General features: G+C 40.3%; 2 protein-coding genes across 3 annotated transcripts; both read right to left on the bottom strand.

Moving 5' to 3' along the window:
• Positions 1 to 7,259: 7,259 nt before the first annotated feature.
• Positions 7,260 to 12,994, bottom strand: LOC115683015 (ubiquitin carboxyl-terminal hydrolase 27). 2 transcript variants are annotated; one of them, XM_030607389.2, is made up of 10 exons: positions 12,579 to 12,994; positions 12,167 to 12,293; positions 11,654 to 11,754; positions 11,340 to 11,570; positions 11,074 to 11,142; positions 10,862 to 10,990; positions 10,498 to 10,635; positions 9,277 to 9,339; positions 8,599 to 8,907; positions 7,260 to 8,203 (listed from the first exon to the last, which is right to left on the bottom strand). In XM_030607389.2, the coding sequence occupies exons 1-10, from the start codon at positions 12,789 to 12,791 to the stop codon at positions 7,946 to 7,948; spliced, it is 1,638 nt and encodes a 545-aa protein (XP_030463249.1). In that variant the 5' UTR covers positions 12,792 to 12,994; the 3' UTR covers positions 7,260 to 7,945. The 2 variants fall into 2 exon arrangements, with proteins under 2 accessions (XP_030463249.1, XP_056168139.1); XM_056312164.1 differs by having other exon boundaries at positions 12,611 to 12,746.
• A 954-nt stretch (positions 12,995 to 13,948) lies between these two features.
• On the bottom strand, positions 13,949 to 16,301 carry LOC115683016 (ethylene-responsive transcription factor ERF110-like). The gene is made up of 2 exons (XM_030607391.2): positions 15,767 to 16,301; positions 13,949 to 14,656 (listed from the first exon to the last, which is right to left on the bottom strand). The coding sequence occupies exons 1-2, from the start codon at positions 16,032 to 16,034 to the stop codon at positions 14,073 to 14,075; spliced, it is 852 nt and encodes a 283-aa protein (XP_030463251.2). The 5' UTR covers positions 16,035 to 16,301; the 3' UTR covers positions 13,949 to 14,072.
• Between the last annotated feature and the right edge of the window lie 827 nt (positions 16,302 to 17,128).

The raw sequence follows: 17,128 nt of genomic DNA, 5'->3' as shown, positions 1-17,128 counted from the left end.
ACTGAGTCATAAATTGTTCTTTTGAGAGGCCACTAAAGTTGTATAATCAATAAATTAGTCCGTCCATGCGAAATAAAGGAGTGTGCAGTTTGTATATCCAATAAATTTGCTGGTGCATTGAGAATGATTCTATATAACACATGATTATGCACTTTGTATATCCAGTAAATCTGTCTCGTGCATTGAGAATGAAGTTTTATAACATCCCAAGTTGTCAGGTGAGTCCTAACTATCCTAGGCAAAAGCTCCTTATTGTTAAGTTGGTGTATGAAAGTTTAAATGCGACGCAAGTATCGAGCGACTGAGTCCTCCAGAACATAATCAGCGAGATCATAATCTTAATTACATCAATCAGCACACGAGTTTTTTTTTTTCTTTTTCACGATTTATACGTGCCGATCCTGTCCAATCTACACAGGTCGCGGAACCTGTCTGTGCTGGGACTCGAACTCTACGGACCGCCTTTGGCATATGCAGATCAGTTTTCGAGTCTTATTGGGGACGGCCATATGGTGCAGAAAGAACCACCGCGATGCAATAGGATGTGGAATGTGATCCACAACACGAAGCTCAGTGATTTGTGATCTTGGGGTCCATTCCTTGTCGGCTCGAAGACGGGTCGGACCGGGGAGGGGGCCCGTTCTGAATCTCCCTAAACCTGCGGGGGTTGCTTTGGTTTCGGTCGACAAGGTGTGCCCACGTTGTCTCGACGTGACAAATCAATTTCAGGGCCAAATAACATTGATTTGATTCACAAATTCCAAGTTGGTGCACTCTTTCAACGTCAACAAGTTCTGATTTGCCAGGTGGGAGTGGATTTCCCATGGCGATTCCAAACCCTTTAATAACCCTTTCCATAGTTGGTAATCCTGTTAACTTTTAGCCCGTATAATAAAGATTTTATGGGATCACTTGCCGACCGTTCTGAAAAGCTCAAATTGTTAGATAAAGGGGGCGTATCAAAATGTCAATATTCTGACACTTCTCCTCCTGCGTGGGCGGGACTGTCAATTATTTTAAAAGTTTAACTTAATAGATAAATGCGTGACTGTATGCCCGAATATTCTACGCCATACAATGTGATTGATCCATGCTCAATCTAACCAAATTCAGAGCATTGAATAATTTTCTATGGTGATAATTATTACTCAGAAAGGGCCCCTAGAGTCAACGGAAAAAGATGCAATGATGTTTAAATGAGAATAAAATGAAAATGCTAGTCTAAGATATTAGTGATCACTGAAACTCAAAGTGGGCTCTATAGTGTGATCGAGCTGGCTAGATTAGCGTTAATATGGACCGGACCCTCACCCTATACATTGACCTCTTCAATGGGCCATCTTATTCATATTGCCATTTACTAATGTTTTGCTTCGTTTTTTTCTTTCATATACTAATATGTTCATGATGGGAAAGCATGTAAATCTATTTGCTTATTTCTCGGGACAAAGTTTTACCTTGAGCCACAATTCGTGAAATTCATCGAAAAGATCTTCGCCCCTCAAATGTCAAAGAACTTTTGATGGAGGGAGGAAAGTTGCCTTTTTATGTTACTCTGTCCATCACCGGTAAAAGAACAGTTCGCGGGCAGGTGATGAACATGCGGGCGTCTCCTTAATTAGCTCGCTGACACTGCTGATTAGTTTCTGTTGAATGCTTATTCTGAGGTATTTGAAAATCCTCACTTTATCTCATTTCATTTCATGATACCAAACTGTCATCAATGCTTTCCTAAGTATTTTATCATGGGTAAATCCTAAAACATCAAGGTGGCAAATAAGGTAAATCTTTTTCACTTTTGTTTAGTTTGATTCCTTTTAACTTTTTTTGTCCTCATAATAGTTTTCTGATTAAATTCTTCTGAACTTTACTTAGCTGAACAATTATCTTGATCTACTAATAACATTAAGAGACAGATGTTTTGTTCGCTTATAAAGGGCACATGTGTTAGGACCACTGTTAGGTTAGATGCTTTAGAAATTTGATTGTTGTGGAGGGTTTTGGCTTCTTGGATGTTAAAGATATCGTTACATTCATTAGGGATATTCAGAATATCATCTGATATGTTGTTATCTTTCGCAACCTGCATAATATTTCGATAGATTGGATCATACACAGTTTTTTTCGATAAGTAATTGCATTCAACAATGGAAAAAGCAGCAGGAGAGCACCCTGCTACAATCTTATTTCAGTTTCAAGGCAACGATCCTAATTTTCTGCAGCCCCTTTGTAATGCCAGGTGACGAAGAAGGAAGAACATGGGCGCCTGCCCTCGCCCTCCATTGGAAGGTGAAGTCCTGGGAGGTGCTCGATGATGGCCTGAACGTCGCAAACATCTTCTGAGCTTACACTTCCGGGCCTGTTTCAGCGCCGGAACGATAACATAGCTAAGGACGGCCTAACACCGGCCGATAAAAAAGTACGGGGATTTTACTAATAGAGATGACGACAACGAAGAAATCTTTAAAGTCCATTAGACAACTAATAGCAATGTTCTCTATGGAGTTTTTCATTTTTCCATGACATCCTAACATATACCAATTCGAGGATTGTTCCTTTCGAAAGAAATTAGATATGATCAGTTAATATTTTCATGTAACTTTATTGTAATATCCGAATCATAAGTGGTGCTCCGCGGTAACACACGGGCACTTACTAGTACATACGACATGCATGAATGGTTCGACCGTGCTTGATTTCCTGATATTTATTTCTGATATGAACGGTATCGGTAACGAAACACGTGTCGTGACCTTATTCGAGCTATGCCTGAGTCCTCATACCCTAGTTGAGCTCATTGCCACAAGCAAAAATGATTTGGAGGCAAAGTATATATGGTTACTTGCCCTGGACAATGACAGATTATCTGATATATGTCTGCACGCCGAAGACCTATCTATCGAGGCTCTTCATCAACTCCTGTTGCATTACCTTTTCAAAGTACAACAGATCATGTTTATCATTGTATGCACAGTCTCTCTAAAGACAAGGCAGGGCCACCTAAAGGGTGATCATTAGGGCATGGCCATGTGACTTTGGTACGTTCACACAGTCATTCGCCTTATCTGAAACTGGGTCGTTGCCCGAACCCTGTCTCTCTTAGTCACCTTCACCATTAAAAGCACTAACCTCCTTTCCCAAACTTGATTACATCAAACAAGTCCTCTCAAGATCTTATAAAAGTTCTACTTTTTAAAGATGGGTTTTGCTAATTAAAGACAACCTTTTGAAGCACTTCTTATGAAGTATCCACTTTTCGATGCACGGTCTTCTTATATTATGTTCAGTCGGTATGTTATAATCCATGATATTCCCTATTAAGTGTACTTAACAAGTGTTGTGAGAGCTCTTATTAACAAGACCATTCCACGTTTGTAAACAAAATGGCTGCGGCTGTGATTTGCATTTGGTGAAAAGGTTTTAGTGAAGTGTAGCATTTCTCTATTCAATTCTACCACCACACCACATTACCAATAGTCTGGTCGGCCAATAATATTCGATACGTATCATAGTCATTTAATGTGCTTGGGGAGTATGCAATGGAAATCCGTGCGACCTACTTCAATGCTCACTGAAAAAAAATCTAATGAAATCCACATGTTCTCTGCAGCAACAACATTATCATGTCAAGTGGACAGAATGTGAAGGCCATTGATATTCAATGTTCATCTAAGTATGGAATCATGTATACATATACATGTATAGCTTGCTTGAAGCTGTTCCCCGCCTGTTTCTTGCTGCAGATTCTGAGTCACCACAACCATAGATAGCAATTAAATCTTACTCAGCTGAACAAGGATATCCACCTATGGGGGAGACAATGGTTTGTCCGAAATCATTCGAAAAAGGTATGTTAAGATTAATGTCCATACACCTCCTCCAACCTTACTTTCATTTGTCACTAATTGATGACATCAAACTTTTGTAGTTAAAAAAACTAAATTTCTCAACACTGTATTAAAATGGAAAACCCTGCCTCCTCCAATAGGATGAGCTTGGAGTGGTGTCTTGTCCGAGGATGTGTAAAATGTACATTTGAGATAGCCCTAGGCGAATTTTAACCAAAACAAATACCGATGAATCAAGTTATAAACTACTAAGGTTCATACAGTGATATTTATACATGCGCACACACATACACACAAAATTTTTATCGTAACGATCACAAATTATCATCAGCCAAAAAAGCTCAAATGTGGGCCTCCACTATCATATAATAAATTTATAAATAAATAAATAAATTCACGTCAAGTTTATAATATTTCTTATGTACTTAAACAAAAGAAAAAAACACATATTTCCTCAAACTTTATTGAGATTATTTATATAGCGCGAATTCAAGTCTAGGTTATCAATATATGTTCATTCTATTAATAGTTCTTGTCTACAAACTAGGGGTGATCGGTTCCCGATCCGGTCTGGTCCAATGGAACCGGTCACTTAGGATTTAGTTTGTTTTTTTGGTCAAACATTTAACATTTAGTTCACATTTTACTAATTTTTTGAAAAAAAAATTAAAAAATATATATAGTCAGTCCGGACCGCTTAGACACCGGTTCCACTTTTAGGAACTGGGAGCCGGACCGAACCGGCCGGTCCGGTCCCAGTCCGGGCGATCCGTTTTGCACGCGCCTATACAAACTCGTGTTGTTAACATCTGTTTTTCACTAATGGTGGATTGAACGAATACAATTCATTTTCTAAACCGTCATGATTGATAAGTCCCTTATACAAAAATAGACCTTTCAAGAGAGCCTATAAAATTAAACAGTAACCCAAGAGGATCCAATATTTGCTTTGTTCATCGGAGGAAGACATTTGCAGTCTCTAACATGATAAATCTATTTTAGAAACAGTTAATAGTATAAAAGCTTTTTCCTTTTTATTTTCATTTTCAGGTATTGGACTTATATTGGGAGTTATCCTCAAAACCCTAGGGCTAGCACCTTCGTGCAGGACATTGGAGGGGACATCGATGTTGACCTCAGGTAGAAAATTATTTCAAGGAGGTATTTCTCTATCACTGTCCTAGTGCAACTCAGCCCCATGGTAAGTACAGCTCTATGCCTATATAAAGAGAAATGTTATAATGCAGGCACGCAAGAAGTGACGTGAAAAGAAGATTTACTACACACACACATATATATACACATCTAGGTTTAGGGAAGAAGCTTGTGAGAAATATGGCTGATGATAGTAAGCTCTCATGCAAGAGACTTGTTTTTGTGGCCTTTTGCTTCCTCTGCTTCATCTCCATCACTGCTCAGGGTAATTATGATCTCTGTGTATCTCTTTCTGTATAATTTCTTTGAATTCTCCATTCAACTTTCAGAACCTTTTCAGAAGAATAAGGGTAGTCTGTGTTTGAGCTGATCAGCTTAAAGGTGCGACATAGTTTGATGATGGATGTAGATCTAAGAACGATATTTCTCTTGCAATATCGAGATTGCTATGACTCGTGATGTGTCTTCAAGAAGATAAACTTGGATTGATGGAAAGAAAATCCCATTTAAAGCTTTGAAGAAGTGCATATGTAAATGTATATTATTTGAAATGAGGAGGCATGCATCAGCATTTGTATGCGACATTTACATCACTACTATGGTGATTTTGAGTAGATCTTTCTTTTATTGATTGCAGGACGGAGTTTGCGCGCTGCTGCTGTGGAAAATATTGAGGTGCGAGTTCACAAAGATGCAAGTACACCAAAAGAAGAAGGAACAATGGAAGCCAATGATGACTTTTCGTCCTTAGATTACACTCCGGCAAGGAAGAAGACTCCGATCCACAATTAAAATTTGCGAACTCTTTATCACCACAAGCAAATCTAGTTGATTAATTTGGTTGCATATGTACTTGGTCCTATATGTGTTCATGCGCAGTGCCTGTATACGCAAGAACAAAAGTTTTTAGGGATGGAAACTGGGTGATTTCTCTACTACATGTATAGTATCTATAGCTTCTATTAATTAGGCATCGATTAGATGTTAATTTATCGTAGAAGAACTGACAGTAAACACAGTTCTAATCAGACAAATGTTTCATGAACTCAATGGTGAAAATAAAGCAAGTCAAGTCATTTAGCGTCTCTCTTTCAATTCTTTGAGGCATTGCAGGCATCAAAATGATTACTTGCCGGGTTGGTTACTCGCGACAGATGCTGATGGATAATAGATTCATAGTATTGGATGAAAACATCAAGCTAAATGTATTTGTTCGTTCCGTTTTTTTTAAGCTATCGTTTTCTATTTTGGAGAGGGGTTTGGTTGCAGCTTCCGCTATTATACAACCTATTTGATCACGGGGAGCTATAGGAGAGGTGGGATAGTCTCAAAGAAAGGTTTCTAGTTATGGTTTGATATGCAATCACTAAATTAACTAATCTGCTGATGATGCAAGAGAGGAGCAGAAGAAATACTTCAATGAAAGTGAAAGGAAAAGAATTTGTTGAGTGTTCTTCACGAAATATTTCAAAACACAGCGCCATGTACTTTAAGCTAGAATCAAACAAACAACCCGTGTTTTCCAAAAGCTCCTCTAATGCCGCGATGGGGCCGATTTCCTTTTAGAGCAAGTCGATCTCTTTTTGTCATAGGACTCTAGATGTAACACTTACGTAAAATTGGCCAACTCTCATGCTTCAGATGTTAATCAGGCTAAACCTCGACATTAAATGGTTCAACGCTACATATTTCGAGAGCTATTTGGAGTTACTGAAATAAAAATACCCACCAACAAAATGTATGCATAGGAGATTTTAAGAAGTTAAGACTGTAGATAAAATTCCATCAGCAAGGGGCGTCAGATGTTATTTTCCTCCCTTTCAACACAAATTTGGTGAATAAGAAGAGGTAAATATAGATCGCACCCTACTAATTGACACATCGTGACGAGTAAACGACATGTCAGAATGATATCACTAATACCCATTCAAACATCTGTACTTGTGGCTAACTTTGTACATGCCAAACGAATACGACACCCTGTACCATACCGCCCAGGAAAGTGTTTCCACAGTGACATGAGTAGATTGGCAAGTGTACAGCTCGAATCTTGAAAATCAATCCTCATTGCATGAATAGATTACGATTATACACTGTGTTCTCTCCTAACACAACTTATAAATACTATGTATTCCTCTTATAATGATCACAATAGATAGGCATTAGTACACATAGACACACGGATACATTAGTATACTTTTCGTTCTTATAAGTTGTCTTGAGTCAGTCCTTCCAAATGAGCACAATGGTACACAATTCTGTGCCAAATAGGAACAAGAGATACCATTTCTTGATAGGTAACAACCATGTGAACCTGATGACTATTAATGCAAGTAACCATGTAATATCCCTTTCAATGATTCAGATTCCAAGAAGGAGAGACATCATTATCAACATAATGATGGTGCAATCAGCCACCTGTTTGGCAAAGTACTTAAAACCAAAAAAGACGACAAAGGTCATAATGAAAGTTGCTGGTATTTCGGTTTCCCTATAATTGAGCAACTCAGCGGCTTAGCCAACAAGGACTGACACTGTAATTGACAACTGAAAGAATCCTATAACCAGCGCCCCAAGATATGTACCTTGAACACGAAAACAAAAATCTGTCTAAAGGATACTCTTTCATCAGGTATTTATCACGCTGGCTTGCACGATCTGCTCTGCTGAAATCCCCATATCCTTAGAAGACAACATAAATCTTCTTATCTTTTTCTTTGGGCAGAGCATGCCCTTGAATCTTCACCACGCCAAGGAGTCTGCAATCATACAAAATCACCCGTGTCTGGGTTGCTAAAGCTTCCTTCATGTCAGAAATGCATTGTTGGTTCACTCTTCATTTCTCGAAAATGCATTTGAAAATAAGGCCTCAGGTTCTCCGACCATGGAACTTCAACCATTCCGGGCAACTAGTTCTTACTTCTGACATGTAAATCTCAGCCTTACACCAATCTCTCGTAAAAGAGCAAGCTAGCCTCAGCTGCAAGAACATCACTTTCTGACACATTGTACACCTCCGAATCTGAAATGTAAAACCATTGTTCTGAGGCAATATCCAAGCGTGGCTGATTTTCCTCCTCAGGCGCCTTGGTTCTTACCCTTCTGTAAACTGTATAATGGCCGCTTCCCGTTCTTCCAAAATGTTCCACCACTGAAACAAGACGGTACCAATGACTTCTTGAAGCTTGGGGTGTCACATCCTACACTCCAAGGGAGAGAAACATGGAAGTTTAAGAAAACCAGGCAATTTGAAGGTCAAGTATGTAGAGAATACCAAGCTGTAGTTTTAAAACTTCTAGCTAACTCGTCAGAAATTAATTACTCAACAAAACATAGAATGCCTTTGCATTAAACAGGAGGCACATTGACAACAGGGAACAAGAGAACAGGGATGAAGATCCAAGACTAGAAATGAAACACGGTAGCTATGAGCTGGCCAAGCAATATTGCCAAAAATAGCTACATGCAGCCAACTCTAATTTGGATAAATGGTCAATTTAGTTCACTAAGTATGGACTTGTCCTGATAATGTGATTTTATAGTTGTTATTCACTACAGCTAATTCAGTAGCACATCAGGTATGAATTCGACTAACCTTGCCATGGGATTGCATGCATTCATCATTACATGAGTCACTAGAGCTGGGTCCATTGACTACCTCCGCCTCTTCTTTGAAGGGTTTCTGCTGCACAACAGACCCCAAGTCATAGTCTACTAACCCTCTTGACCAGATACTATGGCTTTCTGAATCAATATGCATGTTAGACTGCACGGAAAGAGGGCTTATTTGTTGACTATTAAGGTTCCCTTGCCCAGCGGGAACACTTCCTCTCATGATTTGCATCCCCAACCTATTTGTTGTGTAAGGAGAGAGGTCCAGAACCAACGGAAATGAAATGTGGCCCTACAATCATCAATAATATTGTTGCGCAAGTGAGAATAGCAAAAGATTGGACCACAGCACTGGAAGTTTCAAATCAGAATACGAATAAAAGGTCACAAGAAGACAATCATGTTATATCTACTCCCAATCTGCTTTGAGCTGGAAAAGGGGAAAACAAGGAAAATCATTTGAATAACATGCTTGGGAATGGTCAATATGACTAATAAAGATCCAGCACTAGACAAAGTACTCAGTTCAAGAGAATTACACTATTAGACAGCAGATTGGGAAGACTTCATCAAGTAATAAACAGAAGTACGGAACATATCCCTAGAAATCTTGTCAGCGCAAGAATGCCAGTGAAACCTCAAGGCAAGAATCCTCGAGTACCTGAAGTTTTATTAACTCTCCAAATTCATCCACTGAAGCCCGTTGCAACTGAATGCACAAAATCTGCAGGTGGAAAGCACACAAATTTAGCCCTCCGAATATGACAAGGCTCTTGCTAACAAGTGCCTCCAATACACTTGTTAAACATACTTAACTTGGAATGAAGCTATTTTCAAAAGATTGATTTCTCTTAATACGAGGACAATGAGTGCATGGGAAAATTGCAAAATTTCCTAAATTAATTACTTAATCAATACCTTTGGGGCACTCGTTAACAAAATCCACATGAAAATTGTTTTACCTCATGATAGGAGGAGAGAAAAGGAGAAGCTCTACATAAGGAAGGTTATGATCTATCTGGAGTGACTTCCGATTTTTAAAACTCTTTGCTTTTCCTTTTGCTTTCAACATTTCAGATTTGGTTCTATTCACATACATATGTGGACATTTAAGATCATTCAGAATCATCTGGAACTTTTCATTTTTTCACATTAAAAATATTTTTATATAGGAAAGTCAGATAAATGCTTTTTTCATAAAAGGAAAACAACTTAGGCCTTAATCTGTGTTTTCTTTATTGCCATAGCATGGAGTAGCATCCACATTTTCCCATGAGGGAACTTCTGTCGGCCCAATAAGGCTGGCAAACAATGGGATACCTGCTTCAAGCTATGCCCTCATTAAAATTTAAGAAAGTGGGTTTGCGTGTTGACCTCATCCTTCTACACTTCAGTCGTTCATCATTCCAGCATGTCAAAAGAGAAGGCCTTGAGTCAACCAACAATTGGAAAGGAGTCTTACACTTATAAGAGTTAAAGTGTATTAAATTTCACCTTTCATAGTATACTGGAGTAAATCCATCAATTCGAAACAAATATTTGTAGTAAAGTTCCTGAAATTCACTATATAATCTCCAAGAATATCCACTTTTACAACAAATATGATGCTACATCCACTTTATAATGCTTCCAGAAGAATGAGCCACATCTACCATAAAATATTGATAAGCCAATTCTATTTGCGAGAATGAAACATGGTTTTAGATTTCATGAAATTCAACATCCTGTGTAATTGCTGCTGAGCCCACAAGAATGTGCACTATGTATAAAAAGGTGGATGCAGTCAGTGAGAAGCTTAAAAAGAGACTTCAGGAATCTAATTCAACCATTAAAAGAGATCATGGCTTCATTTACATCAAGCGGGGCAAAGACTCAATAGTACCTCTGGCGGGCGAGCGATAGTTGACTGCCTGACAGTATGCGAAAAATCGTTTGACCAAGGTAGCATCTCGAGATTGAACTGATTTTGGCAGTCACATAAATCTCCACCGCTGCATGACTTAAGTTTCATTACATCCATCTGGGGAAAAAGGCACCAAAGCAACATTGACCTATATAAGCACTAAGTAACTTCAAAATTTTTCTAAAATTTTATTCACACTACATGGAGAGATGGGTGGCCTCTAACATCCCAAACCAGGATTAAGGAACTTGCAGATGAGAACGTAGAATATGAACAAATTCAAGTGTAATTCGCCCCAAAGCAGTTGAGAGAGATGGAATAAGTTATGTCTTTCGGAAGGTACCTCACTTGCTCTAACCAATGATACGTACTTCACTGCAGCAATGTGCCAACATCGACTACAATGGTAATTGGAAACTCTCTCGGCAGCAACAAACTGCTTTAAGCAATCTCGCAATGTACAACCTCCTATCTATTCAAACAAATAAGTCCCGTGGTGAAAACAAAATGACAAGGATTTCAAACTATATCTAGGTAAATCCTTAGTGAACTTACAATGGTTGAGCCATTACACAGCACAGGAGAAAGCAGCAAAGTATGGAAAAATTCAAAATTCAGTGAAATCTGCAAGAACAAGAAAAGCCCATTACTCAGAAGATGAATAAGTAGATCACTCCAAGTCTACAACCTATATGTCCAAACCTGAACAACAACATACAATTCAGATCCAAGGTCAGAGTCATAATGTGCATCCGATAAAATGACAAAAGTGACTCATCAAAGCTTTTCAAAACAAATATCCTCGTGAAGGCCATATGAACCTGAGATGAACAACTTTGACATGTTAAAAAGCTACGGATTATCCCATCAAAAGGCCCGAGGAAGTGCTTCTGCCATCTTTGCTGGTCACTTTGGTTGTCTCTATTCTTTGAAGAAAGAACCCTACTGGTAGTATCAGAAACAACGGCTAGAGGACTTTGAACTGGAACGTACCACTCTGAAAATTCCTCCCTTAAGGAGGAGAGAAGATGGAGGAGTGCTTCTGCTGCATCCTAAGCACCAAACAAGGAGATTGCGCTAAAGTCTGCAAATCTTAAAGTCATCAAATAAAGCAATGTAAGAGACATAATAGCACCTGCTGGCTTGTCAAATTGAAATTGGGTATATAATGGGCCATCTCAAGCATCACTCTTCGAGGGCTTAATACTACCCTCCTAATACCAGAAATGCATAGCTCTGCAGAAATGACATGTATCAGTTCTTGATAACTAAGTGAAGAGCAAAGAAAGAAACCTTTGCAATGACCAATAAGATGTTTATATGGTCTAATTGACACTTGAATTTTTTTAATGGTTCAAGGACAAGAAAATCAAAATCTTTCCACTTTTCTTCTGTTTGTTCTTTCAAATTTGGGCTAATAAAAGAAATGATAAACGTTCAATCAAGCTATAAATGTAATACTGCTGCATCTCCATTGGGCATTGTGAAATTCCAGCCAACCATAGGATGAAAAAGGAAACTCCCTACTCAGCTTGCAACTTCTAATTAGCTTCCACCATCAACCCATTTTAAGATTAGCGGAAATATATCGTCTCTTAAGTTGCAACCACAAACTTACAATGAGTCTCCATTAAACTTGAAGTGTTACCTTTGAACAGATCGTCCAATGCAAGGGTTAGTGGCATCATTTCTGCCCTCTCTTCTGCGACTGTCGGTTCACATTCCTCCAAGAACTTGTGAACAAAAGGTTGGAAGCACGAACAACTAGCCAGAGCCTGCAAAAGTTTCCATCTTCTTTAGCCAAACAAAATCAACCCCATCAATCAGACAAATTGCCTTAGCTCAGGCACATGAATATTTTCATTCACACCGAAGCACCCAAATATCATCACACATGCTAATCAAGATTGTCTCTTTGATCAAGATCTTAGTTTCATGTTCCATCCACAAACTCCTTTAAACCAGAGAGCCTTGGCAAAAGTAAAGACACAACAAAGAAAGGGCAAAACAAGAAAACTCAGCCAACAAGCTCGATTACCAACGACAAGAAACCTCGGTACCTGCAAGATTACATTGAGGAAACAGTTGTTACCGAGATTCTGCAAACCGGGCACAGAGTATTTCGCTTCAAGATGATTCTTTCTCTGGAATAACAACGAGAGGCCACCGAAGGACCCGACTATGCCATCTCTTTTCAAGGCGAAGACGAAACCAGCAACACCCACAAGACCAACGAGGGACAGATTGAGCTTAGAAGCAGAAACCCACTTCATGTGCGCAACAGAGGAGCGCTACTTCTCCCCAGGGTCGTGTCTCCGAGCAGCAAAATACCTTCTTCGCTCGCCAAACTCCTCTGCGGAGTCACCGTACGTCTCTGCCTCTCGCAGTACAGACCGCCATTGGGCGGGCCTAGACAGGCTCTGGCGGGGCCGACAGGAAGCATTAGCGGAGCTCAGCCCATGCCCTCTCAGGCTTCGGACTGAAATGCTCTGTCTGAATGAGCAATGAGCAAATGATTATGACTCTTTCGACCCAAAAAAAAAATGATTATGACTCTTTCTCCAAATCTGTGTTCTTCGGTCTCTAGAGCACTCCCAAGCCTCCCAATTATAGGCCAAGAGCGGTCCACTTCAGGCCCAAAATGAAGTATTCATATTTTTTTTCTTGCAAAATGAGAAAAGCTAATGATGTGGAGGCCCATGAAAGGTCCCGCGATTCCCATAAATCGGCTAAGTTCAGATTTTCGGCCAGTACAAGTGGCTTGACCTAGAGCAGCTCGCATGTTGTTTGTGAAACTCGAACGGGTGACGAACTCCAGTTCCCGAGCTAAAAATCCCTAAGAACTCGACCAAGTCTCACGGCTATTAATAAGTTACGTACAATAGAGAGGATAATGTTGCCACCTGGGTTGCGGCGGCCACGGCCAACTAAGACATTTTTGAGGTAGTCAAAGACGGCGGTCCATCGATGGGGAGAGAGGGAGGATGAAGAAGAGGAGATTTTGGGTACTCTATACCATGAAGATTGTTGAGAGTGTGCAGCAAAAGTGGGGAGATAGCCAAGAGAGAGCCCAATATGAGCCTATCAACATATCCAAATGGACTCACATTCACTTAAAAGTTTAAAACAATGAGTTGTTACGAGCCAATTATGATATGTTGACTGCTCAACATAATACTAATTTTCCGATGTGAAATTTCTCTAATACAACTCACTCATGCATCCTACCGGAGATCGTCATCATTGATAGCTATTTCACATAGTGCAATGGCGATTTTATATAGCTGAATAAGAACTCAAGGAGACAGTGATTCATGGGTGTGAAAAAAAAAAACCATGGAGGCCAAATCCGGTTCAAAAGTTTCGCTCATATTGTACCGTGGATTTACTCTCATAGACATACGGTACACATTCAAGCGTTCGCTAGACCTTTGCGGTATGAATAATGCTTGGCATTGTAATTAAAACTGGTTTACAAACAAATACAAGGTCAATTCCGAAATCACAAACGAGTGCATATACAACTAATGAAAATAGAGCGAACAAGAGTATATTCAAAACTGCCTAGAGAAGGAGCTAAAATGGCCAGAATCAGACCAAGTTGGGCAAGCAAAGGATCCTGCTTTTGAACCTGAAGATGAAGAAGAAGGTGGTGACGACAACAAATTAGAAGACGCAAGATCAGGATCAGGAGACAACCAAGAGCACCATTTGTCAAAGCCTTGATCCAGACCTGAAACCAACTGAGGTTCTGTGCTCTCCGGAGCGGACAAAAGGGTCATTTCGGCATCCGAAACAGCCACCTGGTTCGCGGGAGGATCGGCCAGGGAGAGGTGGGCGACGACATTCTCAGGGAAGTTGAGCTTGGCCTTGTTGCCTCGGTATTTCAAGGCCGCGACGTCATACGCTCGGGCTGCCGCTTCTGCCGTCTCAAACGTGCCTAGCCAAACCCTTGCAGCCTTGACCGGGTCTCGGATCTCAGCTGCCCACTTCCCCCACGGCCTCTGTCTCACTCCTCTGTATTTTCTTCTTGGTTGGTGTTCGTACTTGGACATCGACATCATAGTTGTACTGTTGCTATACTCATACGTTGGAGTTGCATGGTTTGTTGTGTTCATGCTGGGACCTTCCATGATGCCTATAACAAAGAGTTGGAAAAGAAAGTACAAAGAAGCATGTAAAGGTTCAGACCACAAAATATATATGTAGAAAGAAAGCACAAAAAAGTATGGGAAGGTTCACACCGCAAAATGTGTAGCACAACTTGGCGATATCACATGCTAATCAAATGTATAATGTTTGTTTTTAGTTTTTAATAGGACAAATGACTCAAATGGTCTATGAACTTTGACCCAATGTGTAATGTGGTCCCTAAAATTTAAATTTGTTCAATGTGGTTATTGAACTTTAGCCCAATCGGCAATGTCATTCCTGAACTTCTAATTTGTCACCTTGGACTTTTAAAAAAATGTTCAATGTAGTCTCAGGACTGTATAAAAATGTTTAATATTGTCCTTGAACTTGAATTAATGGAATGACAATATTGAATATTTTCAGGAATAATATTGAATATTTTCATACAATTCATGGACTAAATTGAATATTCACCAAAAGTCCAGAGACCACATTGAATACATTAAAAGTTACATTGCACATTGAACAAATTAAAAATTCAGAAACCACATTGAATAAATTTAAATTTTAGGGTCCATTTATGTCATTATTCTTTTCTAATATACATTTTGAGAACAAGATCATTTCATTATAAAGTATATAATATCACGTCAGTGCGTCGTAGCATACTATTGTTATATAAATGTTAGAAACGTGTTAAAGTGCAAGGAAAGGATGACCTATGAGCTTAAATCGATAATTGTGTTGATAGGTGATACTTAGGACGCTAGATAATCCGACGACAGTGATTGTCTCCAACAAATGAAATAAATGTGCTCCATAAGCTAAAGCGAATATAAATTATTAACTACAATGCAAAAGTGGAGTTAAAGTGTATCTCAGATATGATATTAGCAGTCTATACCTAAAACTCGCGATTTATAGTATCAGATATGTAGATGATTATGTCTTCCGTTAGATTTATGTAAAAGGTAAAGCCAATGATATTGAGTTCTATATGCAAAGTATTTCATAGCACGCATCATCTCCAACTTAGCATCTCAACGTTTCATTATCGTTATAATTTTATCGGATGTCTCTGGAAAACCATTAAACTCATATCCATCGCAATTACCTCTCGCAGCATCGACTGATGATCCTCTTCCAGGGGCTCTCCAAAGCGCCTCAACCGATGCCTCGGCCAACGAATCTCCGCCGCCTCTCTTCAGTCGCAGGACTCCGGGGGGAAAGGAGCACGACCCCTCGGCGTCGCTGGGAACATCTCCGGCCACCACGCGCGTCAGGGCCAGGACCATGGCCGACATCTCTCGTTCCCTGTCCACCCCGGGATGGAAGACCGGCGCTTCGCCACTCTGGTCGGCCGCCTTCGGCTCCGGCATCATGGCTCGCGTACACCCCAGTGCCCCTTGTACTTACTCACTGTCAAGGCCCTCAACTCAAAGGCTCGAGAAAGACTCAGCGAAACTCATTGAACAGAAGGAGGGTCGGATAAATAGAAGGGGCAGCGCGGCTAGTGGATTGGGTTGGTGAATGGGGGCAATGTAAACGCCGCCTTTCGACTTCGGAGAGACGGATGTAAACTTTGCGCATGAGTTGACGAAAACAGGTGAGGAAGGACGGACGGAGAAAAGAGTTACGTATCAGAGTCCAAAGAGCATGGTGCTGGTGTGAACGTTGACGTCGGTACAGAGGGTGGTGGGGCACTGGGGGATATCATAATTACAATCTCGCGGTTGTTTAACGTCGGCATTATTATCTATTTTCGTGAGACCAAAGCTCAGTTGTGAAGATATCCTAATCATGGGTTTCCACTGTATTGTCCTGGAGCTTTCGCATACTGTTTCATCTTTTGATGGGAGCGATTGGCGGACGACGACGACGCCGACAAGACTGCGTGTTTTGGATAGCGGGAGCGAGAAGGAATCCCGATCGACATAGAAAGGGGAGAAAGACGGAAGGAGCCAAAAGAAAATCTAAGGATTTTTGTCGTTTAGCTGCCCACGTGGGCTCTCGCGATTGGTGACTGAAGCGGCGGTGACATGGCACCCGGACTGCTCCCCGAAGCTCAGAAAAGAAAAAAGCCAAAAGGGGGAGGGGGTGGGGTCAACGCTCGACTCTCGTGTGGGACGCGGTTTCACCACGTCCCGGACATCAGCTCGGTGTCATACGAGTTAACTTTAGTGATTCATGACAATTGTCAATTAATCCATATCCTTTTGGATGAGAACGACCTTATCAACCAATCAAATTGCAACGCATAGAGATAGCGAAGTTAACGAGAATAGATGTCGTTAGGGGTGAGCATGATGGACCGTCCAAATCGAGATCGGACCGACCTGGATTTTTGGTCCTGGGTCGAGAAAGATCGATCCAGGTTCCCGATTTCTAAAAAGTGGGATCGGTTGGGCGGTCCGGTTCTCGGTTCTAGGTGAGAAGGACCGGACCATATATATATTTTTTATTTTTTTTATTTTTT

This window comes from Syzygium oleosum, unplaced genomic scaffold, assembly GCF_021117445.2.
Source record: "Syzygium oleosum isolate NSW1041296 unplaced genomic scaffold, Sole_v2.1 Sole_v2.06, whole genome shotgun sequence".
Classification (NCBI taxonomy): Eukaryota; Viridiplantae; Streptophyta; class Magnoliopsida; order Myrtales; family Myrtaceae; genus Syzygium; species Syzygium oleosum.
Note: the sequence above shows the minus strand (reverse complement) of the source record. Positions and strands in the feature narration are given on the sequence as shown.